This window comes from Anneissia japonica, unplaced genomic scaffold (genome assembly GCF_011630105.1).
Source record: "Anneissia japonica isolate Jap-2015-1 unplaced genomic scaffold, ASM1163010v1 scaffold288060_len1141017_cov207, whole genome shotgun sequence".
Taxonomy (NCBI): Eukaryota; Metazoa; Echinodermata; class Crinoidea; order Comatulida; family Comatulidae; genus Anneissia; species Anneissia japonica.
In genome coordinates this window covers 166,248-194,093 of record NW_022712486.1, presented here as the reverse complement: position 1 = coordinate 194,093, position 27,846 = coordinate 166,248, and the positions used below count along the sequence as shown (strand labels likewise).

The 27,846-nt window shown below is 34.4% G+C and overlaps 1 protein-coding gene across 1 annotated transcript; it reads left to right on the top strand.

Moving 5' to 3' along the window:
• The first annotated feature begins 173 nt into the window (after positions 1-173).
• Positions 174-27,512, top strand: LOC117107864. The gene is made up of 42 exons (XM_033249672.1): positions 174-249; positions 1,691-1,959; positions 2,381-2,453; positions 2,623-2,733; positions 3,054-3,178; positions 3,305-3,488; positions 4,284-4,694; positions 5,351-5,476; positions 5,776-5,858; positions 6,294-6,405; positions 6,962-7,107; positions 7,587-7,863; positions 8,588-8,685; positions 9,146-9,247; positions 9,814-9,951; positions 10,114-10,234; positions 10,979-11,125; positions 11,658-11,717; positions 11,809-11,963; positions 12,434-12,527; positions 12,813-12,955; positions 13,546-13,717; positions 13,957-14,054; positions 14,236-14,439; positions 14,691-14,912; positions 16,357-16,480; positions 16,570-16,835; positions 16,949-17,277; positions 17,639-17,807; positions 18,083-18,146; positions 18,462-18,686; positions 19,272-19,514; positions 19,858-19,957; positions 20,406-20,562; positions 20,924-21,036; positions 21,291-21,433; positions 21,672-21,842; positions 22,418-22,513; positions 22,700-22,940; positions 23,848-23,874; positions 25,425-25,594; positions 26,313-27,512. Exons 2-42 carry the CDS (start codon positions 1,817-1,819, stop codon positions 26,427-26,429), a joined length of 6,300 nt encoding a protein of 2,099 aa, XP_033105563.1. The 5' UTR covers positions 174-249; positions 1,691-1,816; the 3' UTR covers positions 26,430-27,512.
• The last annotated feature ends 334 nt before the right edge of the window (positions 27,513-27,846 follow it).

Below are 27,846 nucleotides of genomic sequence, written 5' to 3'. Positions count from 1 at the left end.
GAAGACTTAAACACTGTGGGTGTAATTTTTTTTTCCTTTTCTTTTTTTTTTTTTTTTTTTTTTTTTTTTTTTTTTTTTAACGGGTATTAGATAAGGGAAAAAATACATACTTCTAAAGAAGGCCTCATCGCCCTCTACCATTTACACCTGGTTTCTAAGCCGGTTGCTAGTGTAAATTGCGCATGAGCATTTCGATTACTCAGCTGAAGCGAAACGAAAGCAAGACAGCGTTGATTATATTTTGGACAGGTATGGATTTTATCGATATTAATTTCTGAACTACGAGATTAAAGACTAATTAATCCGTTATAATTGCTAACTTGACTATCGTGTAGAAGAAACGTCAGTAAAAGTCCTAACACCACCACAGCCAGCACCACTGAGACTCGATGGGAGGGTGTAGAGTGGTGGGCTGGTAGTACAGTAGTAGTACCACCACCACCATTCCATCCATGCATGTTGCCTGCAAGCCATACCACCAACACACAATTCATCACAACAAATTAGAATAGGGCCCAGGCTTAGTGCCTAGGCTAGACCTAGGTATGCCTAGCTTAGCAAAGTAAAGTATTGCAGAACCCCTATTTTAAAAGGACACATCCAGGACCAAATACACTTTTTTTTTTATGAGAACACTGAGGCTGAAATTGCTTAAAAATTAAGAACAAAATAGGAACAAATTGAGGATGAGGTAAAATGTCCAATGATATTTTTATTTTAGAAAACTAGAAAAACCAAAAAATATATCTGTACCTTTAATGTGCAGTAGGTGTGATGTAATACCCTCTATAACAGTACAGGAAGTGTATACCTACTTGTCATTTGGGGCCATTTTTACCGGGGCCTTTTTTCTGGTGACGTTTTTTCAGTGGCCTTTTTTTCGGGGGCAAGTTTTTTCTGGGCACTGTTACCTACATTCCAGTGTATACTGGTACAACAATACATTTGTATGTTTGAAAAGTGTGTAACATAAGAACAAAATTGGCCAAAGAATACTGAGTAGGGCAAAATTTTACTAGTTCGTATAAAAAAAAAGTGTAGTGTCCTCTTAATAGTGGTTTAAGGCCCTACCCTTATAATGTGGTTCACAAGTGTTAAAAGATCCTAGGCCATAAGCCTAGTAATAGTAGGCATAGGCCTATTTTCTCTTCTCTTATGGACGAAAATGTCCCCATAAATCATACATGGGGGGGGGGGTTTCTGTATTTTACAAGGTACCACGGTAGCCTTTGGCTACCGTGGTGTTGAGACATTAAGGTAAATCAAGGAATTCCCTGCACAAAGATTAGGCCTGGAAATCCATTCGCGCATTTTGGAAAATAAGGGCCGATTTCCACGCAGATTTTACTGAAAATTAGGCATTGACCTAATCTATATAACCAATATAATGTATTAAATTATGCAGTAGTTATGATTCTGTGCACCTATTTTCTTAGTGATTTTCCATGCAAATATGAGCTGCTTTTTGAGGTATCATCATGCGCACACAAAATACTTTAATGTATTGTAAAAATGTATACATTTTGTTTAATAAATCATACATAGCCTACTAAACTGCAGTAGTTAAAACGTAAAAAGGTATTATTACAAAGCTACAATGGAATAATACTGTCATCATAACCTAACCTAGTAGTATATTCAATATAAATCACCCAACTCATTACTGTATATGTCATTATTGATTTCACAGACATATGCACTGAAAGCAGAACAAACAAGACCAGACAGGTGCAAACACACAGCAAAGTGTTGGTCATGCATCTCTATTGAATGGGTATTTTATTGCCATTACGCATATGGTAGGCCCATATCCATCATGGCATCTATCACAGATTTATACCAAGTGGGAGGAAGCGAAAAGATAAAGAACATTGAAGATGAGCTTCAGAAGGAACTGAGTGACTTAAAGAATGACATAGAGGAAAATGAGGCATTTGGAGCATCTTTAAGAGTTGCAAGGTAGATAGGAGTTTGTTTCATTTGTGCTTTTATTTTATGTTTAAAAATACTGTATTAGTAAAGTGTTCATCTAAATTTTGCTAACCTTTTTGGCCATGTGTAACATCTGTGTTGACCTTATCTCAGTTAAATAAAGTTAAAGTTAAGTTCACATGCCAAACTGCTGAAACTCTGTACGCACATGCAAACACAAGGTTACCTGCACACACAGGTGCATCATTGCTATAATGCTCACGCTACAATGAGAGAGCAAGAATGTATTTTAAAAACAAAAGACAATGCCTGACAACTTTTTTAAATTGCTGTTCTTCAAAACTATTTGACTTTGGTAATGGGTTGGCTCTTCAACTGTTGGGTGGTTCTCTAGAATTAAAAAGTTCTATGTTTTTCTCATAAAAAATTGCTTTTGTTTTACTTGTAGTTCTGTGCGACTGCCACAAAGTGTTGAATTTTTTCGAAAACAGAGAGAGCTAACCATCAAAAGGGCAATGGAGGTAGGTCAATATGGGCAAATTTGAACCAAACATGGGTTATCCAGCATTTAGGCTGTGAGATTTTTTTCCCTCTCAAAAAGGCAATAAATATGGTGTATCTTGTATCTTGTAAAAGTAAGCTCTATAGGAAATTTAGTTAGAATTTCTTTGTATAATTGATCTTGTAAAGGTGAGTGAAGCCCAGCCCCTTGTTGTTCAAGCCCATGTAATGCAAGATGAGTTGGACAATTGTTCCCGGCTTGAGTACACAGATAACAGCCTTCCACTTATCCTACACCAGGTAAGAAATTAATTACTATAATTTAATATTAATTATTATTTTTATAAATGACTGCTTTTATTTTCAAAATTAAAAAACCCCATCAAGCAACAATTATTCTGCAATATGTTAAAAAATTATAAATGATGTATGTATACCTCTGGTGATGTTTTGAAAGCTTCTACAAGATTATCGTAATTTCACAAGCGTATTAAGATTTTTTATGTTGTGTGTATATTAAGTATTTTTGGTATATTTTTGCCTGTGCTGTATACGTTTATATACCATGATTGTACCATCCTGGTAAAATATTGTGAATAAATAAATATTTGTTTTTATAGTTCTATTGTGATAGAATTCAGCAGTTGGTACAGTGTAAACATCTACACATGCTTAGATGGAAGCGCTTCTGCGAGCATACTAATGTCTTGGAGTCGCTATTCCCAATGTACCAGAAGCGAATTGAGTAAGTACTTGATAATTAGGCCAAGTGAAAATCTGTTGAACGTTTCTCTTTCCCGCCCCTCTCCCTATTATTTTTGTAAAATTGGATAAAGTAAGCATAAGGTTAATATATTTACATCTGTTTCAGACACATTATGTCAGAGTATAATGACGCTGTTGCCCGGGCAACAAGGCTTCAGGTTGCTCATGAGTCGCACATGATGGGTAAGAGTACAGCAAAAAATGCAATCACCTTGGAGGATGTTATGATCTATACACGATGGCTTACCTGTCACTTTCATGCCACTAAGAAAATCAATTCATTTTTAAAGGTACTGTGCACATGAAATGTTCTATTCTTTGTTGTAAGTTTTATTATTTACCTATAACTTTGAGCAGGTAAAAAAACTATATGGTCCACTTTCAAAGTATAAAATATGTCAACATTGATTGGTAGTAGTTTTTTGTTTTTTTTAAGTAAACAAATACTTTTGGTAATGCATCACACAAAATGGTGCTTAGTATAGAATTCATAGAAATTGATGCAATAGGCAGTTAATAAACAATGACTTAAATGTTCCATAGCAACAGCTATGCTACACCCACTAATGCAGGCTCGTGATCAACTTGACATTGAATATAGCATTAACCTGAGGCGAGACTTTTTTATACCTTGTTTCGCGAACGTATTCTTTCAAAGATTGTGAGAGGAGCTTAGAAAGAAAAGTAACATAACATTTTGTTTTCTTATGTAGCAAATAGTTTTGGCCAAAAACATCCAGACGGAGGAGAAAATGAAAATAAAATGTTATTGATGAATTTGAACAGTGTACTAAAGGGATGGTTAAATGATGATGGAATAAATATACATATCTTATATTTCGAGATTTCAATACAGTGGCGGGCATAAAAAAATTTGTTTGGGAACACCTCAATTTTTTCGTGGCACCAGGTGCACTAATTGGTCAAAAATAATATTTTATTTTTATTTAAAATTATTATTAATGATTCACTGTCTTGATGACCCAGACCACGTTTTTTTTTTTAAATATACATGTCTGACATGACTTTCCTATTTAGAGTTTTAGCTCTTCTAATAAAAACCTGTCTTTGAATTCATTTTCTAGGTTCTAGAGTATGTTCCAGTAAAACATAAGCACGACACAGTACCACCCGTCCCACATGATATAGAACAAAGCCTGGAAAAGACGACTGAGAAAAAAGAAAACGGTTCCTCAGAAACTCAATCAAAATGGTTTAGTCATCATTCAATACTCGTATCAAGCACCGCGTCTGTCTTAGGCCGGCCAACCTCTGGCAGTTCAATGACACTGCCTAGCTCACCATTATCTGCATCAGTTAATATTCCAGGTACCAACGCTATCCCACACGCAGCGGCTGGGATGGCAGCTGCGGCAGCAGCAGGGGGAGGACCGGCATCTGATGGCACCAATTTAGGTCTTCCATTCCATGAGTCAGATTTTGAGAAGATAAAACCTATGTTGGAGTTTTTATGCACTTGCTATGGAATCAATATGGTGAGATTTCAATTGTGTTGATTCTGCTGTTTTGGAATAAGTTGTCAAATCAATTTGAGAAGCAAATTATACTCATTATTTCACTTAAAGATGTACTGCCCCTTGCAAAAAAAAAATCATGAAATTCATTTTTGAAATTTACTTGCCCATTTTTGTATTTAAAAAATGCTTACCCATAAAAACCATCATTTTTTCAGCGAAAAAATGATAGAAACACTTCCAGTCACTGGAAGTGTTTTATTATCTTTATTATAATTCTCCAGTTAAAAAATCAGGGAACACATTTTTTTTAATTAAATGATTTCTATGCATAAGTGAATAATTTTTGTGTTACTACAAAATGAGCAAGTTAATTTAAAAATTGTTTTTTATGATTTTGGTCATTTTCAAGGGACAGTACATCTTTAATAGTAACTTTGTTGGTATGGAGAAACACCTCCCCTGGTCATAATTAAATATTTGAGAAGAATGTATGTTACCACTAGGATTTGAACCCAAGACTTTTTTGATTACCATCAGAATACTTTACCAACTGAGCTATGAGTCTTAAGCAATATAAGAGTCCTTGGATTTTCTTGGGATATGTTTTTTTTCTCTTGCATCTTTCACTGACTAATAAGCTGAAATATTAAGTAATCTTTCATATTTTTTTCCAGGATCTAAATTCCGTACACAGCTCTTCCGATGAAATGGAGTTAATAACACATGTTAATCGCAGATTTAAGACAGTCTTCGCCAAGCAAGAACAACAGAAGACTTACCCAATGTATGATAAGTTAGAGGTAGGTTAATAGGTTTTTCCAGATTATTAAAATTCATTTGTTATTTCCACATAAATTGCACAAATAAATTATAATACTAACCATCCATTTCCTCTTTATCTTATTTTAACCTCTTATATGTGTATATATTTGTTTCTACTGAATTTCTTTTTTGTACTGTTCTCTGTCTGCACACAGCAATCTATTGAAATCTGCTATATAAATTGCCTACCATTATCTAATAGCCATTTTAAAGTTGATAACATTTTTCAGTTTTCAAAAATATAATGTATATTGCTTCTGGTTTTAATTAATTACAGATAGGTAGGGAGACTTGGGGTGCTGATATGTCCTCACATGCTTTGAAGAAGGAGGCCAACTGGCTGTCATTTGTTAAACTTAAGTAAGTCTTGGTTACTAATGAACTAAATATTAGAGCACTATTTATAAAGCTAAACCTGCAAACATATACAAACATAAACCACCTGCTTACAAGACCAAGACCATTGTTGTGAACGAATGAAATAAAGGAAAAGCAAAATAAAATATTAAATCAATACTTTTTTTATTCCTTGTTTCGTGTACTTATTTTTTTAAAGATCATCGGAGGAGGGCGGAATAAAAATAAAATTAAAATTTTGTTTTCTTATTTAGCAAGTAGTTAATGATGCCAGGTGTAAAAAACTCCCTCAAGTAGTTAATGACGCCAGGTGTAAAAAACTCCCTCTATATTTTAATATAAACATTTAAAATGTGGTTAGTACTGTACCATTATTCCTGTTTCAATAACTGCCTATTCTAGATGTTAGTTATAGTTTTGTTTTTCTGTTGTTATCAGACCAATAAAGGACCCAATACAAGAAAAAAGCATGACTAAGCTGCGGCAGAAAAACAACATTGATGAACTTTTGAAAGCCCAGTCAAAATTCTTCTCAATCTCAGATTCAACGGTAAGAATCATTGTCTTCTTGTCATTAAGGCCAACTTTTGAAGGCTTCAGTCCAGTGGCTCAGTACTTTAGTTTACTTCTAAATATTATACCAGATTCAACGCAGGTAAATTTCTCATAAATTTCAACTGATAGCACCCGTGCGTGAACACCCAATCGGTTAGCGCTAACCGTTACAATGTTCCGGATGCATTAATGGTTACCAAGCGCTATCGGTTAGCAAGTTGAGCCTGTTTCTATCATCAGCCAATCACACATACGCGTTTACAATTTCCAGTTCCCTATTGGCCAGTGATTCGATCATCATCTTCTTGGTATCTGGATTGGGGATTGTCTTGTATGAACGCACGGCAGCTAATGGTGGGCAGGACCCAGATCCTGCTAACTGTTGGCTGCCATGTGTGAACATAGCCATAATGGTATGGGTTTAGTCTTCAGGAGTTCATGCTGTGATCAGGTCATTCCATTCACAGAAGTAGAAGAAACCTTTAATGGAGAAAGTGTGCCTGTCAAAACACAACTCTATATTGAATGATACTTATTTTTTTGTTTTATAGAAAGTCCAAGATGCACTGAAAGAGCATGCAATGGTGGTCAAAGATCCCCCAGAATTCAAAGCTGTATCAGTGACATCACACCGCACAAAGAAAAACACAAATGCAATTTGGAGGAAGATATACTGCAATCATAAACTGTATGATGGGTAAGCAGGTCAAAAGTCAAGAGACTTAAGACCCTTTTTTTAAATTTACCTTTAGGAGCTAATTTAATATTAAAACATATCTACATTATTTTAATCTCTTAACATGTTGACTGCCAAGCCTTTTTTCCTGGTTACATTCCATATGCCAAGGCATATTAAATGGGCACATCATAATGAAAATCATTCCCATCAACTGGATTGAAACATGAACAAACATACAGTACTTATTTTTAGATTTGCGATTTCTGGGTTCTTCGTTGAACCTCCAGGGTGAGAGTTCACGTTCTGGCAACCACTTCCCGCGAGTTTACATGCAATACAAATGTGGTATGTTTAGACATGGGTGAACGTGAAATTGTGTCCTGGTGTTCTGAGTGAATCCTGTTGGACGTGAACTCATGTTCTGGCAGCAAACAAGTACAATAATTTCAATGTTAATTTTAATTTTGTTTTGTTAAATAACTGATATATGATATTAGTTCCAGCAAAGAAGTTGATTTGTCAGTAACAGAGTTTGATGAAAAGGAGACAGACAATGTCAACTTTGGAGGTCGTTCTTCACGATCCACTGCACTAACCATGTCAAGCCATAGACGGAAGGATGAGGGTAGCGGGGAGTTTAATTATCAGAGTGCAATGCAAATGCTAGGCCTTGATGATGATGATAGTGCTGGCCGGAATCCAACCTCTATGCAAGGCGGATACTTGTCTCTTCTCAACCTTAGGCACTTGCGGATAAGAGACCTCAAGAGAACTGTAAGAAAATAAGTTTTTATTCACTGTTGTTTTGGTGTGCAGTGCAAACGGTTTGGTTTCCCAACCTCAAGGTCGGGGCTTCAATCCCTCACTGTGCAATTCATTTGTGTCCTTGAGCAAGGCACTTTATCTGCATTGCTTCTCTTCACTCAGAAATATAAACCACATGACCGTGCCATTATCAACGTCCATCACCTTGTCATTCTTTTTTGCTGTCAACTCGACCATACCTATTACAAAGTTCTTGACTGACTCTAGCATAGCTTTCCAAAATTGTGTATCAGTTTGGATATACTGCAAAGATCTTATAAACACAAGATAGCGTTCTCCGCGATTTACGCGTAACAAATAGAAGAGTCGATTTGGCACAGAAAAGTAATCAGTTTTGGGAGAGGGCGTCCTAGTCGTTGCCTTGGATCTGAGATAGGGTGTTTGCGTTAGGCCATAGGTTCGTTACCAAGTACGATAATTTGTTCCTTGTGTTCTAAAGAGAGGGTGCATTGTAAATCGGACGCTTCTAATTTTTACGCGTAAACGTAAATTCGCGCGGCATACGCTATGGTCAGAGCGGCCAAGGTTCAAAAGTTTTCAATTTTGCAAGAGGGCGCCATTCATGCATTATTACAGAATTTGCACGCGTAAATCGCAGAGAATTCTATCTTGTGTTTATAACATCTTTGATATACTGTAACACCTGATGACATGCCATCTTATTTTTTATTAGTGCCTGAGCATTCTGAATTACTTCAGGTCAGTGGAAAGAACATTGACCATTAATGACGGAGGACTATCATTGGAAGCTGGACAGCAGAAGCGATTGAGGTTAGTCACATAATCAGAATGAGTATAAAGAATAGTAGCACTAGCAAGTGTTGGCGGCAATAGCAGTGATAGCAGAAGTGGCAACAGGAGCAGCAGTAGTTGATGTAGTAGAATAATAATACAGTAATACTGAAGTAGGGACCCCTGTGTTTTGATAATCATTTTTTGAAGTAAAAAAGTAGTTAGATTACTTTGGTTGATTGAATTTATTTGATGCTCATGGGTACATACAAGAAAATAGTGATTTGTGGACAAAAAAATAAAACTTCAAATTAGCATCAGGAACACCCATTAGTCCAGAGTCCAGCTAATTTCTGTTTTGTTCAATATGATGTATGTACAGGTAGATGCTATACAGTCACAAGTGATTGTGCATTGTATTTTGATTGTTTTATGAATATTTTTCTCACTATCAAAAACAATTCAACATCTCAAGCCTTACAACTTTACTTTACTTTAGTCAACAAAATCACCGTGTGTCTACCTATGATGGCGGTATGGTTGGAGGGAATGTCGGAATTGGTAACCATGGTTACCTACATTATACACCTGCTGATTTTAAGTAAGTTAAATTAAATATTTTTATTTATTTATTTATTTTTTTATTTATTCATTTGGCATTACAGCCGGGGAGTCGCAAAAGCAGGAAACCTACTGTCGCCAAAAGGGCGTGTGACTCCCTGAAATAATACAATAACAATGAAAAGTAAATGGATTGAAGTATTATGAAATCAATGATTTACAATGAAAATTTTTATTTTAGTAGTATTAACTAACATACTATTATTATAATAATGTAATTAAGCAACAAGCATAGATTTTGTATAAGTTGTTCTTCGTTGTGAATTCAGTACTTTTTTAAGTGTAGAGTGTATTGCTACCATGCAGAAGAATAGTACCCAGCTACTGAATAGGTATTCCAGTGTACATAAAGAAAAAAAATGAAATTTAAAATGACTAGTTTAACATCATCTTTGGTATTTTTTTTTAAAGCATTTTAATTATTCTTTAAAATGCTTTACATTTGCACCCTAGCAGGCACTGCTGTTGATGGTATTTATATGTAACATGGGTCAATTTTTTTTTCTTAATATTAAGGACAATTTCATATGTTTTTCTGGCTCATAGATTGCAGGAAAGTGCTTTCATGGAATTTTCAGAGATAGAGAACCACGATGATTACTACAGCATAGATGAAGGCAGGGTGCATGTACAAGACCAGAGGGGTTATTACATCATCTATGATGTAGCATTAGCAGACCTCAAGTAAGGCTTAGCTTTTTTTATTCTAACATAAATGATGTGGCATACAGCCAATTATTTATTGATGTTTAGAGTGTATGTGTTAAAATATAGATTTATCATAGATGCTTTGATATCTATATTTATAATGATAATAAATATGATGATATTTTTTATTTTGTATAGGAATCTAGAACATGATCTACTGCTTATTGCTACCCATTACTTGGAGAAAGACCAGGATAGAAGACTGAAGGAGAATGGGGTCGGACTTCCAAGGACTCACAAGCTACGAGTCAAACATGCTGTAAGGATGAAACATCAAGTAGAAATCAATAAGTCAGTCAATCAATCAATCAATAAGGATTCAATAAATCAATTAATCATCACTAAATGATTAATTTATGTTAACGTCACTTATTCGCAGAGAAGAATTTCAATGACAGTGTAATACCTAGAATGTGTTGGTAATTTTCATGTAGAACTTCCCTATATTTTGGTACAGTACTTACATTGCATTACCAGAAAAAAGCAGACAGAAGAACATTGTAATAGATGGAAATATAATGGATACAAATAACATTGTAATAGATGGAACAATAGAGGGAGCATGCATATGCCTGTCTCTTATACACATCTAGATGTGTATAAGAGACAGATATATATATATATATTATCAATTAACATGTGGTGATAATGGTAGTAGTTGTGGTTGTTTGTTATAACAAGTTAACAGTGTTGATGCCATGTGGAAACAAGAAAAAGAGGAAGACCAAACAAGAGATGGAGTGATCTTTTCCTTTGTGTGAACTGGGCAAATCTGGGAGAAAAAATGGACCAGAATTGAGTTTGATTAGGCCGTCAGCCAGCAGTGGCCTGACAGGCTGATGATAATGATATCAGTTTGATGCAAATCCATAAAATATTCATAAATTTGTTGACATGAGAGTGTTTCTGAAGGAATAATGTGCTAGAAGTCTGTCACGTGATGTTAATTTTTTTGTTACCGCTGCCAACATAGGATAATAGAAAACTAATTTATCTCCTACAGTTGTTCTCAGATGTGTTTGCTGAGGATCCTTTATTTATGTGTGAGATGGGTCAGTCGATGCTGAATGCAATAGAAGCCACAGCTGGTAGGCGGAGTCAGACAGAGAAACAACAAGATATTCTAAAAGTTTGGAATCGCTTGCTTGAGGTATTGTATGTCTCAGGAGCGGCCCCGACCCCCCTTTTGGGAGGTTAAAAAAAAAAAAGAAAATAGAGAGAAAAAGAAAAAAGTGATAGCCCAGAATGCCTCAAATGTTATGTTCGGGCGTCTAGAACACAAAAAATTCGCGGGGGCATGCCCCAGACCCCCTAGGACAGTGTTGTCTCAATCGGCCCAACTTTCGGCCCCCCCCTTCCGGCCCTCCCCTTTTGGACATTTCTGGATCCGCCCCTGTGTCTAATAATAAGCTTGTAGCATACTTAATAATAAGCTGGTGGTAAAGTTGTGGTACGCCTAATAATATATATGTCTTGGAAGTTGAGTCAACTGCCACTTGACACCTGATGAAGGTACCGCGAAGGTAATGAAAAGAAATAAAGCCATTGACTCTTTTTTTCTATTACACTATATATCAATTTAGTTATTTCATGTGTAAGATCCTTACATATTTATAAATATTGATTATTCTTTAAGGCAAATATACAATTTAATTAAAATTATTTATTTTTCTATATTACAGACAATTACCTTACGATTTCGTTTAATGGATGCAGCATTTGAAACTGAAGTTTTGTCAAATGTAAGTTGTTAATTTTTCTCTTCAGTTCTATTTAATACTTTTTAAACTTAAACCTTTTGTCTGAGTATTATATTCTAACTGTCCTCTACAGCTTTATCGTGTACATGCAAATGAGCTTGGATTTGATGATTGCCACATGTTCTTGAGATGTGTTCAGTTTGAGTTTGCCAATTTCAAGGAAAATGCAGATCAGCCTCCACCATTATTTATTACTGCTTTGCAAGAAGATGACTCAAATCTCGACAGGTATAAAATAGGCAAGGTTATAAATATGCCTAGTTACCAGGGCTTAGAAATTCAGAGTGAAGATCTGCCAGAAAGTGAAAGTCAGAACTGAAAGACCTATTTTAAGTTTTTAAAAAGTGTTTTTATATCAATCAATCAACAAGGATTTGTATAGGGCCAATATCCACAGCACAATGCAATGTTCAGTGCACTATGACAATGGTATTACTCAAAGTGCACATATTTAATTTAATTAACAATACTATATATTAATGTAAGATTATGAAAAAAAAAACTGTAGGATACATATATATAATTCATCATAAATATCTGCAAAGATCAACATAATAACTTATACCTTTTTGTAAATCATGAATCATTCATGAATCATAATATATTCATCTGTGCTTTTGAATAATCATGACCTATATTGATTTTATAATTTACATATTCATTAGTAGTTTAAAATGCAGCTTTCACTCAACCACCAGGTACACTCCATCTAGCCTGTTCTTGGCAGTTCATGAGCTTGATGAGAAGCATGTTGGTACATTCAGTTTCAGAACAAGAGATGGCTACCTTAAGGTGAGACTTAAATAATGACTTGGGAGCTGTATAATAAATGCAGTTAATTCAGTCATAATGTACATGCAATTAATCTTCTTAGGATACATACAGTCACCATATTATGAAATATTATATTTTGTCACAGTGTAGCAATTTTAAGGAAATCATGCTTCATGTTGAATAGATAAGTTTAAATTGTTATTACCATAGTTATCCTTAGTAATAATAGAGTGGCATCTAATTTCTTTGTTAAAGTTGAGGATTAATTATATTTACTGACTGCTAATTGTCTACTGCCCAAAGGTTCTCCGTGGCAATAGTATGGAAAGTCTACAGGTTGTGTTAATGGCTCAGGTTGTGCACAAGAATGCCCTCTTGAGTGCCGTTCAGCAGGCTAGTATTTGCTCGTTTTTCCGAGAACAACAATCTCAAGATCAACCACACAAGTGAGTAAACTAAACTAGTTGTTGTACATAATGCCAGGTGAATAGAAGATGATTGACTTATGATAGAACAATTACGTTTCATTTTTTTATGTGTCATGTATTATTTTGGTGATCCCAGATTCATCCTTCCATATCAGTTTTAAAAAATAAACACCCTGAGCTGTGCATTCAGTGATTGGATGTGAAGCAATTTTCAGTCATATTTCAGATGTTAAAATATATAACTGTTTGCCTTTGGAATGTACCGCCCACAGGATTGACAAAGTGTTTCTTCTTGAGAATTAAGTGACATTTGCCATTTTTGGAGAAATTTAGAGTTTGTTAAAATATTTTAGGCTGTAATTCAGCAGCAATTTTATCATATAATGATTGAATAATTTTGTATCAGATATTTATGTTATACTAAGAAACATTGTATGTAAAGCAGTGTATTGTTATATATGCAGGATTGTGATGTTAAACAAATATATTAAAATCTTGTCTTTTTAATTGAAAGGTATGACAAATAGGTAGCTATAGACAATGGGAACTAGTAAAGTCCTTGTTAGATTGGAAATTATTACAACATATAATTATATTTCATTATAAAGTTTAATGGATGCAGACTTGCATAGTGACAACAGTTCCTTGATGGTGCCAAAAGCGGCAGATACCTCCATAATGGGTGTTACACAATCAGTCATGTATGCAGCTAAACTGAAGACTAGCCTCGGAAGGATACGCAGGTCTCCAGAGGCCTTTGTGTCTATACAACTGGAAAAGGTATTGTATTATGAATATTGATATCTCTGATAATGCATATACATTAATCACTTGAATCAATACATCAACTTATAAAAAACAAATTTATACACGTATAATACATAAGTATACATATTTAGGTGATGTCCAAGATACATAATTAACAAAGTAAGTAAATATATTGCAGTATTATAATCTAATTGTAACTAATTTGGAAAAAAACACTTAATGTTTTTATTTTGATATTGTTGACTTGCTAGGCTCCTTCACGTGATGTGATGTTAAATAATTACTTGAACAAGAAAGCTTCAATGGCTACAGTACTCAAGAACCAAGAGGAAGTAGAGAAGCTTAAAAGGTAACAGAATGTTAGAATAGAGATTTCTATTAATCTTAACACATTTCTATCAATCTTTTGTTGTCTTCTTGTTTGAGGGCCTAAAAGAAAGCATTTTCTGTTATGTGAATAGTTGCCTGAATGAATCTATATATCCCAGTTAAATTATTTTAATTATATAAATATTTAATCTGAATTGAAGGACATTGATTGGTGAGTTTTGTCAACGATTTATGCGAAGAATTTCGCAGTATTCCCTGCGTGCCCAGATCATTGCATACTTGAATACCATCGAGGATCTTTTGGAAGGATTTCCAAGTCTTCGTAACTCCCATTTCATGGTTGGAATGCCTGGAGAGAAGAAAACAAAGCTGGATGATAAAGATGGACTCCTGGCTGATCCAAGGTAAAAAAATGGTTCCAAAATCATAACTGTATTTTAGTTAATTGTGCCTTGCATTGTCAATAGTCAGTGGTTGTACATATACATATAATAGAAAAAAAATCCAGAAAAGAGAGACAATACAAATTAAAAGATAATAACAGTTTAGAATTTTGACATTATTCATACCCAAATTATTGAATTGATTAATATTGATAAATTATTCATAATTCAATGAAAACACTGTATACATCTGTTACATTTTTGAATTGCAGAACAATCAAAAGAAGACCAAGGCGTCTTCTGTCCTCAGATGGCACCACCTTGCTGAATCTTTGGTTCCTTCCACATCACTCAGAGGTACTGATGATGTTCAAGAACTTGGATGAGGCATCATGCATCAGTGGTTTGCTTCTGACTCTCAGAATCATTGCGTCTCTGCATGACATTCTGCAATACCTCTGTGCGCATGCAAAACTTGGAAGCTCCCATGCTAGGTAAAGTATGGCAGTGTCTACTTTTGTGAATACTTACTGAGAAAAACTGACTTGTTAATTCTTTCTGCTGCTCCGCAGTATGACAAAGGTCTCCCTATTGCCAAAGAAGTCTTAAAAACGTGTTACCAAGTAGATATATTCTCAATTGTATGTCATAATATTAATCCCATCGGTAGTTGTGGCAGGCAGCACCACCATCGTAATAGTAGTATAAGATACAAAAGAATGGCAGGTTGGCTGAGAGGTTTTGTTCCTGCCTCTTGTGCAAAAGACCTTGGTTCAAACCTGGCCAGTGTCAGGTTTTAATCGGCATCTTAACATTGAGAGTTAAGCGGGTTAAGGACAATGTTTGTATCCGTATGTGTCCATTAAGTGTTGCAGTTCAGTTGGGTGGTGCTTCAATGTGGCTGCCGCGGGAGCCCAGCTCAATTAGAATGAGGACCAATAAAGAATTATTATTATTATTATTATTATCTGCAAGTGTACTCGTCCATGGCCCTTCCGCAGTGCTTTGTAAAATGAGTATTCTTGCTCATGGTAAAGAACATGAGGCACAAATTCCCATTAGCAGAAATGGCCCATAGTGAGCTGTCAGGTGGTTGAGAGTGAGCTGTCAGATGGTCCAGAGGGAGCTGCCAGCAGCTCCATAAAATTAACTTATTTGGTTTTTACTTGAGTATAAACAGTAAATCACATAGGACCATTAGGCTAATCAGACCATGACATTGACAGCTATAGTGTTAATGGAGGAATTAGTATAGCTCAACTAAACTAATTTCTCCATGGTGTGTTAGTTACTGAACATAATGGAAACAGTTTAGGTTATACATGAAGAAGTTATGTTTTCATTATAGTGTATACCTTATAGATCCATGACAAAAAAAAATGAGGAAAAGGAAAGGAAAAAAAACTTGTTGCATCTGAGTCATTATAACATGTGCATAAAAGCCCACAGCTTCTAAATAGTAGTATTGTACCAAGAATTTGTCAATAGAAGTCTTTTTAAATATTTTTCAATATAACACTTAACAGGGCTAAGTTACAACCTTGGTATTGCAAAAGCTATTAAGGTTTAAGGTCCATTGGGAGTTAACAAGAGGGTCCTCAGAAATGGCTGGCTGGTGACATTATAGTCATTGGAATTAAAACAGGCAACCTATTACAATCACTCACTTCTAAACTTAACGATCTCATGGGCTTCAGTGGCAATAAATAAATTTAAGAACCCATAGCTCTTCAACAAACCAGCAAAATTTATTACCCAAGTTTTTGAAAAAAAACTTGGGTAATAAATTTTGCTTGGACCATTTTCTGCTAATGGAGACAAATTCTGCATGAACGTGTTTAAGGCAGTCAACACATTTTAGAAGCTTAGACTTTGTTGGTAAATAAAGTTTAATTCATATCACAAAACAAATTGATCTTGTTCCTTTTACTTATGCAGGCTTGGCTCTCAGAGACTTGAGTTTGCAACGGCTGATTGGGGTGGAACAGAAGGCATCTCAGCTGAGCTTCGTGAAATTCAAAAACAGATCAACAACTTAGAAGATCCTACAAATCCTTCTATGGTAATAGAATATTTTTTACTTCGTAATGTATTTATGCAGTAAATTGTATTTTTATATATCATGAAACGTATGATAAAATTTCTACTTAGGTTGCAGATTTCTTAGCTCTGAGAAAGGCTGTCATGTTTCTAGAATTTGAGACGAGTATTCGACACTCCCTGCGAGACACCTTCCTCTCCACATCTAATTCCCTGGCTTACAATAGTGTGACTGACAACATCTACTACGCCCTACCTAGCATAAGCAATATACAGGTGCCAACTGTTAACAGCATGTACCTCCCTGTGCCAGAACCACTGGAGCCTAGAGATGCAGATGCTAAATTATTGTTCCCATGGAGATCGTTTCTTGGAAGGTGAGGTTCTTAAATAGTGGCTCCTTGTCTACGTTGAGCTATAACCATTAACAATAACATTAAATTTTACCTCGTGTAAGTGATTACCTTTCATTTGTGGTTATCTTTTCCAGTGGAGGTCCATTTCCACTACAGTTCTGGCAGTTTCACCAGATTGAGAGTCGAATGCAGCTGTGTTTAGCAAGTCTTAAAGATGTTGACAGACATGTCTCTAATGGAGAGATACTGGGTGTATCTCTCCTGATGGAGGATGTCCTGCAGAGTGGTCAGGAAGACATCAGTATGCTGGCTGATGACAGTGATTCTGATGATAATAACATTACCACTCCTAAGAAAGCACCACGCTCTCGTCCACGGAGTGCTATCAGCACAAAGTCAGAAACCTCAAGACCTGCTAGTGCCAGGGGAGCTGATATTGAGGAAGAGGTAGAGAAAGAAAAAGGTAAGATGAATTCGGTCTATTTTTTAATTGAATGAACCAACATATGCCAAGTTACTTTTATAGGAACTTACCTTGAAAATTAATGGAATTGTCCATCTCAGCACTGTGTATAATAGATACATATTATGTGGTCATTCTTATTTTTCTTATGAGGGATAATAACTTGGGTATTAGTTCTATATGACTGAGCTTGATATCAATCTTGCACACTCATTGGGGACATGTTTTTCAAGGCATTGCATAAATGAAATTGAATCAATAAAAGCCCAAGTGTACAGTGTCTGATTCACTGATGAATTTTAAATCAATTTGTAAAACATTTTGTTTTAATTTTTTTGTGATGCAATTCATTTGATTCCAGCTGTATCCAAGAAAGCCCTATCCCGTACTACCGAGCCAATGGAAGCATATGCCTTGTTGAGGAACTTCCTGTTGCTATGGAAGAGGCTTGAGGTTTTTAAAGATGAATGGGGCAAAAGAAAGTTGGAAGTGGAGTCAATTGGGAAAGCACAAGTTTATAAAAAGTTTTGGTAAGGAAAATTGCTTTCCTTTATGTGTTCATATCCTTTAAACATATTTTAATAAAATTTAAATTATAAAACTGTCAGTAAACAAGCTTCATTTCAAAAAGCGGATATAGCAGATCATCTGAATCACCACTTCCATATTCAGGATAAAAATCCTCCACATCTTTGTCATCAAGGACAAGTAAGACGTCCATGTTTTAATAGTTTTCTTTTTATTACCATTGTATATTAATATATTTCATACTTGCTAATTGTAATACTTCTTTTTATCTCTGCAGCAAATTATACAAAACAGACATTTTGTACCCTACTATAAAAAGTATTGCAAGACGATATGGACAGGTAAGTATTCAACATGTAAAGAAGTTACTGCTGTCCATTCTGTAATGGGTGAACTAGGGAAAACATGGCATGAAATTGTATCTTTCATACTGTACTTTTGCCTATGACCTCATCATTTTCTGAGTTTTACATCATGATCATCATCATCATAAATTTAGAGTCTATTATTATTCCATGCAAGTACAGTTAAATTTTATATTTTCTGTGGCATAATTGTTTGCCATATAGGTAAAACATGAGGAAAATATCTTTGAACACCCCTTTCAAAGACATTGATAATGGAAATTATTTATTTATTTTTTTTTCGTATAATAGGAAAAAAATTATGATGGAATGGTCTCAGACAGTGAGCCAATTGTTGCTCCTAGGGGAGTTTCTGAGATGGAGATTCGAGCCAAGCAACTTGTCAAGCTTTTGGACAACTTTGAAAATCACATGATTTATGAACTGCAACGCAAAATATCTAGGGAACATTCATTGGTTGTTGCAGAACGAGGCCGGGAGGAAGGAAACCTGCCAGTAGATTTGTGGAAAAGACCAGTAAGATTTTGAATTACTTAGCAGATTAAGTAGCAGCCTAGAGTAAACTGATATCAATCTATTGCTACCCATTTTTTTTTTTTATACAACCCCTTAAGTCCTGTCCAGACTATCAAATTTGATTTGACGAAAACATGTGACATGCCTAAATATGGTCATGATGACATCATGACCATAGAGTGGCTTTCAAGCCTTGTTAGGATTGACCGCTTGTTTTAAATTCATGTGTCATTTGTTAGTTCATGTGGGATTCTATTTCATTAAAGAGTATTTGGGGCTTGCCATCCCAAAACCACCATCAGTGACAAGTGACAAGAAAATTAACTTTTTAATATTTTCATATTCTCCAAATTATAAGCTTAAAAATTATAAGTCATTTAATGGAATCGACTTAATATTACAACAGTAAAAGTATTACAGCTCCTCTGTACTAAAGTATAGAATACTGGAAACATTCATATGCTAATTATCTAGTTTAACATTTACCACCAGTTCACTGGTTTTGGGATGTCAAGCATCATTTAAATATTTTCTGAATATTTAAATGACGTCAAGCATCATTTAAATATTTTCTGAATCGTTTAGGTAATAAATGAACGCTTAACAATTGCCCAACCTCACATTGCTGAAGAATTCACGAGACTTCTACTTGACAAAGGTCAGCAGAAAGGAGAAGACTTTGTGATTCCACAAGAACACCTTAACTTGGCCCTGTCTAAACTTGCTTCCATGGTGATGACAAGAGAAAGAAGTAATTATGATAACTATTCCATGTTTTATGAAAACATCCTTCGTCAGCAACACCAGATAATCTACCAACGAGAACAGGTAAGGAGAGATCAGCTGATCATGTCATGTTTTTTTTTTTTTCATTCTTTTAAATATTTTATTATTTATCAATTCTTGTATATTAATATTTTATTATTTATTGATTCTTGTTTTAAAGATTTATTTTAAATGATTAAATTATATAAATGTGTATCTATATAAATACACAGATGAAATGCAAATGGACAAAAAAAAATATTACCCATCAGGAATTGAACCAAAGATCTACTTTATACCAAGAGAGCATTTTATTGACCGAGTTAATATTGTAACAATTTAACATTTTCACTATTGTTATATTGTCATTTTTATTGCTGTGTTATTGTTCTTATTATTGTTCTAGGAAATCAAGCATGCAAATGAAATGGCTTCTGCTCTCAGTGAGTCCTCATTGGTTGACGTACAATGTCAGTTGGCTGATAAGAGTCATGAGCTTATACTGGGTTAGTCCATTTTATAGCATTCTTTCTTGTATTCTTTATTCAAAAACACATCAAAATTGCAGCCTAACGGCTGAATTGCATGATGTTTATAATGAAAATATTAAAATTCAATTAATCATTATTTGTGGTCACATTTTTTAAGGCTTTTGCTTCATCAGCTTTAGTTTTGCAGTCCATTTCTTGCATACTTACCTGGATAACGACCTAATATCATTGTTTGTTTTATTCCTATTAAAAAATTATTAGGATAGTCTCATTTAAAAAATTAAAAAAGGAACACACTTTATATAAAACATGTTATGCACTTTTATGGAATTGTGGTTTACATTTATGTTTCAATTAAATTTATTTTCCCATCTATTCCTTCTGTTCTATAATTTCTGTTAAAATGATTAAACAATGTTACATGTCAATATTAATTTTCTCAACTATTTTGTTGCCGATATAGAGGTAACGTCGCTGCGTGCTAAGATATCTGAGATGCGTGAAGCTGCATTGGTAAAGGAGCAGGAGCTTAGGCAACGACTCCAAAAAGAGTACAACAGCCTCATCCAAAACTTGTTTGCTGTTGCTTTTGGACTTAAAGGAAAGTTAGATGAATTCAGGTAAAGTGCACCCTCAAACTCGTCTCAAAGTGGAAGGGCGAACTGTAATTTATATCATATTTTTCCTATAAAAATTTAATATATAATAATGAAACAAATAATAATTACAGTACTAAATATATACAGTGTTCTTTGGAAATGTATAGTGTCAATCGTGTTGTGCAGAACCAAAAGGGACTCAGCATTGACAACCCTGGCTAGTAGTGACAGTTATTTGAAAGCCCAGGTTTTAATGCCGTTTAAAAGTGCATATGTTTAGTTTTAACAATTGTGTTCATCAGATCATATTTCCTTGTAGAATAGACAGGTGTAATATTTTGTTTGACACATGTGCAATACATTCTTGTTTTTTTTTTGATAGGACACATCTGTATGACCAGGTGTTCACAACGGTTGGTGAGGTGAGGAGGGATGCAGTGATGGCTATGAGCAAACTCAAAAGCATCAAGCATGACAATACCAGTACTCCTGATAGTAAGAATTTAGTTTCTTAAAATAATTTTTATCTCCTTATAAGATTAGATTCAAGGGATAATTAAATGAAATTAAAAAGCATGATTACTAGCTTACAGACCATTAGTTGAAAAAGCTATGGCACTCCGCTGTATTGAATATGGTAGTAGGTGGTTGGCCTGACAGTGTTGTGTAGTAGATGATTGTACTTACATAGTACTCTATAGAATTGTGTAAACATTTTCTGATTTGTCTCAACGTTATTTTTATACCAGATGCTTTGCAGCACAAGTTGACAAAAGCAGAGGAGTTGCGCAAGATTCGGCATGAAAATGATCAGTTGAACAAAATGTTGAGTAAGCTGAGAACTGTTAACAGTTGGAGGCTTACCAAGATGAGAGCTAAATATAAAAAGGAGGTTAGTGCAAGATAAATATATTAGGCAATGTTTAGACATATCGATTTGAGCTAACATAATGTTTATCGAGTGGTGTGAACTTGTTCGCGGCATATTTGCTATTAAATCTATTTATAGATTTAAATCTTATTCTAGCTTTAACCATTTATGCATAAAATTTAGACTTGAATATTGAGATAGTGATGTCAATCTTATTTGAATTGATTTAATAGTTTGATTATTTTACCCCAAATCTTAGATTGCTGAGCTTCACAGTGATGCCAACCAGTGCAAGCGAGACTACCTTGAAATCAAATTGATGGCAGAAGAGGAAGTGATCCTGCTACGACAACAACTTGTTTCTTTAAAGTCTGCTCTCAGTTTATCTGAGCAAGAAAGAGAAGCCATCCAGAAACAAATCGATAAAGAAGTAAGTTTGAGAACACAAAATATATGTAAAAAAGGAAGAATGTTTGAAGGACAGAGGATGATAAACAATTCATTAATGCTCTAAGCATGCTTATGATGTCAGAAAATTGATTGATTTATTTTTTTTTTTTGATTAGTTGATTTTTATTATTTGGTTATTTGATTGGTAGTAGAGCCGAGCCTTATCATAGCGTAAGCTGGTGGAGCCCATCATTCTGACGGCAGTGTACCTGCGTGTACTCTATTGTGGTGACATCGGGAAGGCCTCTGCAAATATATTCTACCATTACCATTACTGTAGTTGATTAATAGGGTGATTGCTTGGTTGATTAGTTAATTAATTGGTTGGTTGATTGATTGATTTATTTTTATTTTTTATTTAGTAATATTAGCGCTTGTCCTTTAGGTCACCAAGAACTTTGTTTTTCCTGGTTGTTGGGTCCACATGTTCTTAAGTGTTGCTGCCATATTGTTGGCACAGTAGTAGGCAACCCTAGGTACCCATATTCAATCTATGTAAAACAAGAATTTGCTTTGTCTAACTGGTTAATAATTTTGTTGATGTTCTTTTAATAGTTGCAGATAAAAAAGGAGAAAAAGCATAAGGAAGAGCAGCATGCCAGAAATGCAAGGCAACTGGAGATTGCCAAGGCAGCAAACATGTCAAAATTGGTAAAGTATCGTCCTAGCAGTACTTAACTATCGAATAAATCCATATAGAATAAATAGCACTGCATATTAATAGTAAAATAACCCACATAAGAAAGCTTAACCAAACATTTGAATAGATGTATGTGCAAATTATGGCATGTTATGCAAGTTATGCCTCATGTTTACAAAGACACTGTTTATCTGTAGATCCATGAAGCAGAGGCCAAAGAAGAAAAACTAAAAGCCTTAACCGATGACTTCTCAAGGAGTATTCGACTGAACCAAATGTACCAAGACAAATCCAAGCGAGATGCCAGCCAGATGAGGCAGCAGCTGGAACATGAGAGGACGCTGAAGTTGGATGCATTCTCAAGAGTAGATGAGCTTCAAACACAAGTCTATGACTATGAACAGGAAACAAGTCTTTCCAGACCATACACATCCATGAGTAAGTACATGCACTTGTGTAGTTAATGTTTGTGTTATATTCATTCAAGTCAATTTTGTATTTACAGATAAAGCAACTAGTTGGGTGGACCATACGGTGACTGCTGATTGTGTGTATGTGTGTAGAGTTGATATATCTTAAGGCCTGTCCATACTATTAAATTTTGACAAAAACATGTGACATGTCTAAATATGGTCATGATGACATCACATCATGACCATATATAAACACATCATGACTATTATATATATGACGACTATATATATGACTTCAATGATCCTGATCATGATGAAAAAACAGCAATATATAACACAGTATACAACTATACATATGAAATTAAGTAACAAAATTATATTGATTTAGATAAAAGTAATATTTGAAGCATTAATTTTTATCAGTCATTCATCATAAGCAATAGTAATTACTAATATTTAAAATTTGATTTTGAATAATAACTATTTTATAATAAACGAATTTAACATTTTGTAATTTAACAGCAATATTAAAAATATGCTTACTGAATTGACACTAGCTGTGTTACATAAAATAATACAATGAAGTAGGTATAGTATTCATAAAATTTAATAAGAACAGTACTTATTGTAAAACTATTACACTCTTTTGTATGATTATGCATGCATGGTAACTATGGACTATGTTTTGCATGAAAAATAATTACATGAGCGTAGTATATTATAACTTTGCCAGCGATATCTCTTTTGATTATTAATCTGTTCCTGGGACTGATTGTCCTATTCTCAAGTATCTGGCTCTTGTGCTAATTTGTTAGTTTAAGTTACTGGCTCTCTTGCTGATTGGTTGAAATAATGACAATGAAACAACATATGCTGGGGGTGCATGCAAGTATTGTCTTTTAACCCGTCAATTTCTTTAAACCTTACTTCAGGCTTTATGAATCCAGTAAAGTTGCCACGTAAGTATCACCAAGGATGAAACTGAAATTTACCTCATCTAACAAACTATATTATTCATCATTCATAATATATATTTGTATTCATCAATGCACACTTAATGTACCATATATATCTAACCATACACTACCATGTTTTTACAATTATAATAACTGTTGATTAATACAACATTTTGTGGGTGTTATACTAACATAATAGTTACGTGAAATGAATAATTTCACATAATAGTTACATTGATTAAAACTTAGTGCGTTTGTTTTAATCAAACTGAGAAATATACTTCTGAATACTTTAAAAAAAATATGCGTCAAAACCTACTCTAATTGCTTTAAAAGCTACATTATTTAAGAGAACTTAATTTTTAAAATTGGCATAGCCAATCAAAGTCAGTCATTTTAGTTAAATGGCCGTTGCTATGTACATCCTTCTGAGTATGCTCACTCAAATATCTTGGCTGGTTAAAAATAGAACTTTCTTTAACCTCTTCACATCATTTACTTCAAAATTCCAAACAATTCATGTTTGCATGTGACAAATTCCTGTGATCACCAATACCCTCAGTTCTTGCTATCTATCTCACTGTTCCACTTATAGATTTGCACTACGGAAGAAAAGTACCACAAAAGTGAAATTGTTCTTTCAATTTTGAACTTTATTTGGCAAAAGGGTGTAAGTTATTGTATTAATGTTAAAGGTACCTCATATTTTGTTATTCACAACTGGAACACTATTGTTTTCGTATTGAGATGACATTTTGCATTAGATGATTTAGTTTGTCACATACATGGAACAAGGTGGTGGGCCTAGGAATGTAGTAAATTGGGGGAAGAGACAAGACGGCTAAATTTAAAAATTGCAAGTAAAGAATAAATGAATGAATGAAAATTTGTCTGAAAAAACATCTTTTGTCTGCTCTTAAACCACACAATCTTCTGTCATACAGAAAGTGTATTTGTTGACCGTATTGTAATACTGGTTCTGGAGCTCTAATGTCTATCAGGCTACTGGGAATTGGGTTGAGATTAGTTCGCTCATGTTGTAATGGCAACCAGTCGGGCTGTATGGGTCGGGCTTCTTTGTGCTGGGTGAGAAAATACTTGCCTAAACCTGACACTTCCTTAAACTTCATACAATACTTTTGGCTTTCGATTGGTAGTGTCATTTTTATTATTGTTATTCATAATATATGATGGTTTTTCATAGTTGTAGTTCACTTTCAATCATTATGTGTGCAATATTATATGATAATTTTTTTTTTTTGAACATATGTATTTTGAGAAGTGTAATGCAAGATTGTTTGGAGTTCATCTTGTGACATGTACAGTATCATTATATGTTCATATCTACTTTTATTTCTGTCAATAATTTCTCATAACATGGTATTGGCAAAGGGAAGTATATATAGTAATAATGATGAGCAATGACTGACCAATCAAGATTGATTCATGTATAGCTCACACAAAACAAACTGTTAAGATTTACTAATTGTGTTTACCTTCATGCATTGTTTACACTGCATTGTAGTAATATGAATTATTGAATTATCTTGCAGCTATGCGATCAAAGTCATCAGATAAAAGATCCCGTAGTAAGTTTTCACCGAGTCCTAATCCAGTGAACAACTTTCCACCAAACTACCAACAGAGGTCATTGACCCCTGAGCCTTGGTCAAATGGTCAAAATAATAAGGATGCAATAAGGACAACACAAAGACCACAAACCGTGAGTTTTAAAAGTGTTGAAATATTGTACTAGTGATGAAGACTGTCATGTTGCCGATTATGATAATCGTAGTGGTGATAATGATGATGATTATGATTTTTTTCCCCCCTTTTTTTTTATTTCGGTATATAAAAAAAGTGTACAAAACGGTAGCACACAGCTAAAAATGTTTATTACAATTAATAAGGAAAAAAATTAAAACCGAGTCTAATAATTTAAGGTATAATAAAATACATTGCACATTTAATTAGTAAGCCAATACAAACATCCATGATAATAATTATGATTAAATAATGACATTGATCTTTTACCAAACAATGCAAATACCTCTTTTGAATCATGTTTGAATCCTCATTACCATGGTCATTTAAAACAAATCCTTATAAAGGAGAATCAAGATCAAGAATCAAGATAACTTTATTGTCCAAAAGGAAATTACATTTAGATAATTACATCGCAAGAATTAATAAAAAAAAAAAAAAAGGACAAGCTTATGAGCCAAGGAGTATTTGCAGCTATTAGTCAGCGTATTGGCAGTACCCAATAATCTCAAAATTATTTATATCATAAATACTTACATTACAATTACAAAATAATGTATGGTATCCAAATTTAATATCAAAAACACAACAAATATCAACAAGATATATTGAAGAAATTTAATGCTAATTATTAAAGATTTTGTATTATGCAAGAGTCTGTTGTTTTTTTTTGAAAGGTTGGAAGCAAGCTACGAAACAGAATTGCGGAGCAGTTGCTAACCAACCTACCACCTAACCATCATGAAACCATAATGCAATTACAGGCATGGGAACAACAGTACCAGAAAAAGTAGCAAGTTGATACCGAGACAGCTAATTTGTGAAGCCAGGTACATGCTGCATTTTATGACCATTGAAGTACCGTGAGCTGACGAATCCATTTCAGCTCTCTGTGAGTGCTAGACAACGCGGTGCCATTTGCTGATAGGGAGCTTTCGATTTGTGTGATGACGCGACGCTAGAACGGAATCACTCATCCCACCTGGCGTCCTACCTTCTCTGCATATGTAGATTTGGCCAAATTACGTTCCAGAATCTACCTTAACGTTCTTGCATGCGCAGGTGACTTTTACTGACGTCATTACGTTCTATGTCCGACCGTCGTCGTGAAATTGATGCTCCCTAATATCAACAGACTTAGCAGATTGACATAAAAAACGATTGTTGTGCCTTCCTTGCCGCACTGCATCTTTTTTTGTCTGAAGTGGAATTATAAGGAATCAGTAGGCACTATTGTGTGATTTTCTCTTTATTTTTTAAAATTATGTAAATGGATATTTTCTTTCAAGATGTACATATTACAATCTATTTTAAAATAGATAAATATCAGAGTCTTTGATAATACTGTGTTGTTCTCAAGTCTTTTCTGTATTGTTATACTAAATTATTTTTAAAGTCCTAGTGTTGAAATATCATTGGGTGGAAAACATGAAATGATGTTTATTTTTTTAATTAAGATTATAATGTATTTATTCACGCTTTAAAATATATTACACAATAATGAAAATTAATTATAAATATTCCTTGTTATGCTTTCATACTGTAAAATTATTGAGCAATTAAGGACAAATGTTAAATACCTCGGTGAGTGATAAAGTCATCAACAAATATATCAAAATGGATTACCGTGAATGAACAAATAAATACTGTGGCGCTTATACAATTTTTAGAGGTTTATTTGAGGGAAGCGCTAATTTGAGAATGGTGCTTGTTACTAATTATTGAATTGTATATATGCTGCCATATGTAATGTAATGTAGTTCGATTTATATAGTGATTTATACCGGAGTCTCAAAGCGCTTGAGGTGTGTACAAGCTCGCACAGTAACTGTCTTCTCCCCTAAGGGTCTGCCTGAGAGACCTGGTAAACCGGTACCAGTTGTCCACAACAGGCTGTATGAACAAGTACAACAGGGTACCCCCTACTTGCCTCGAAAGATGTACTGGGTTCTTTAAAGTGCACATGAGCCAAATCCGAGAAGACTTGTTCCACCTCCAGAACCATAGGAGAGTGTGCTGTTCGAACCAGCGCCGTTATTATGGCTGTATGTTGCGGCACCCCTGCTTTAACTGCTGGGCCATTTGGCTCGCCATATGTTGTGCAAGGCTTATCTAACCTGCTAAAACTATATTAATAATGTGAGAAATCATTTGTAATAAGATTCTCAATGATATAAATATCAAGACAAGTTATGAGGTTTTACTCTTGAT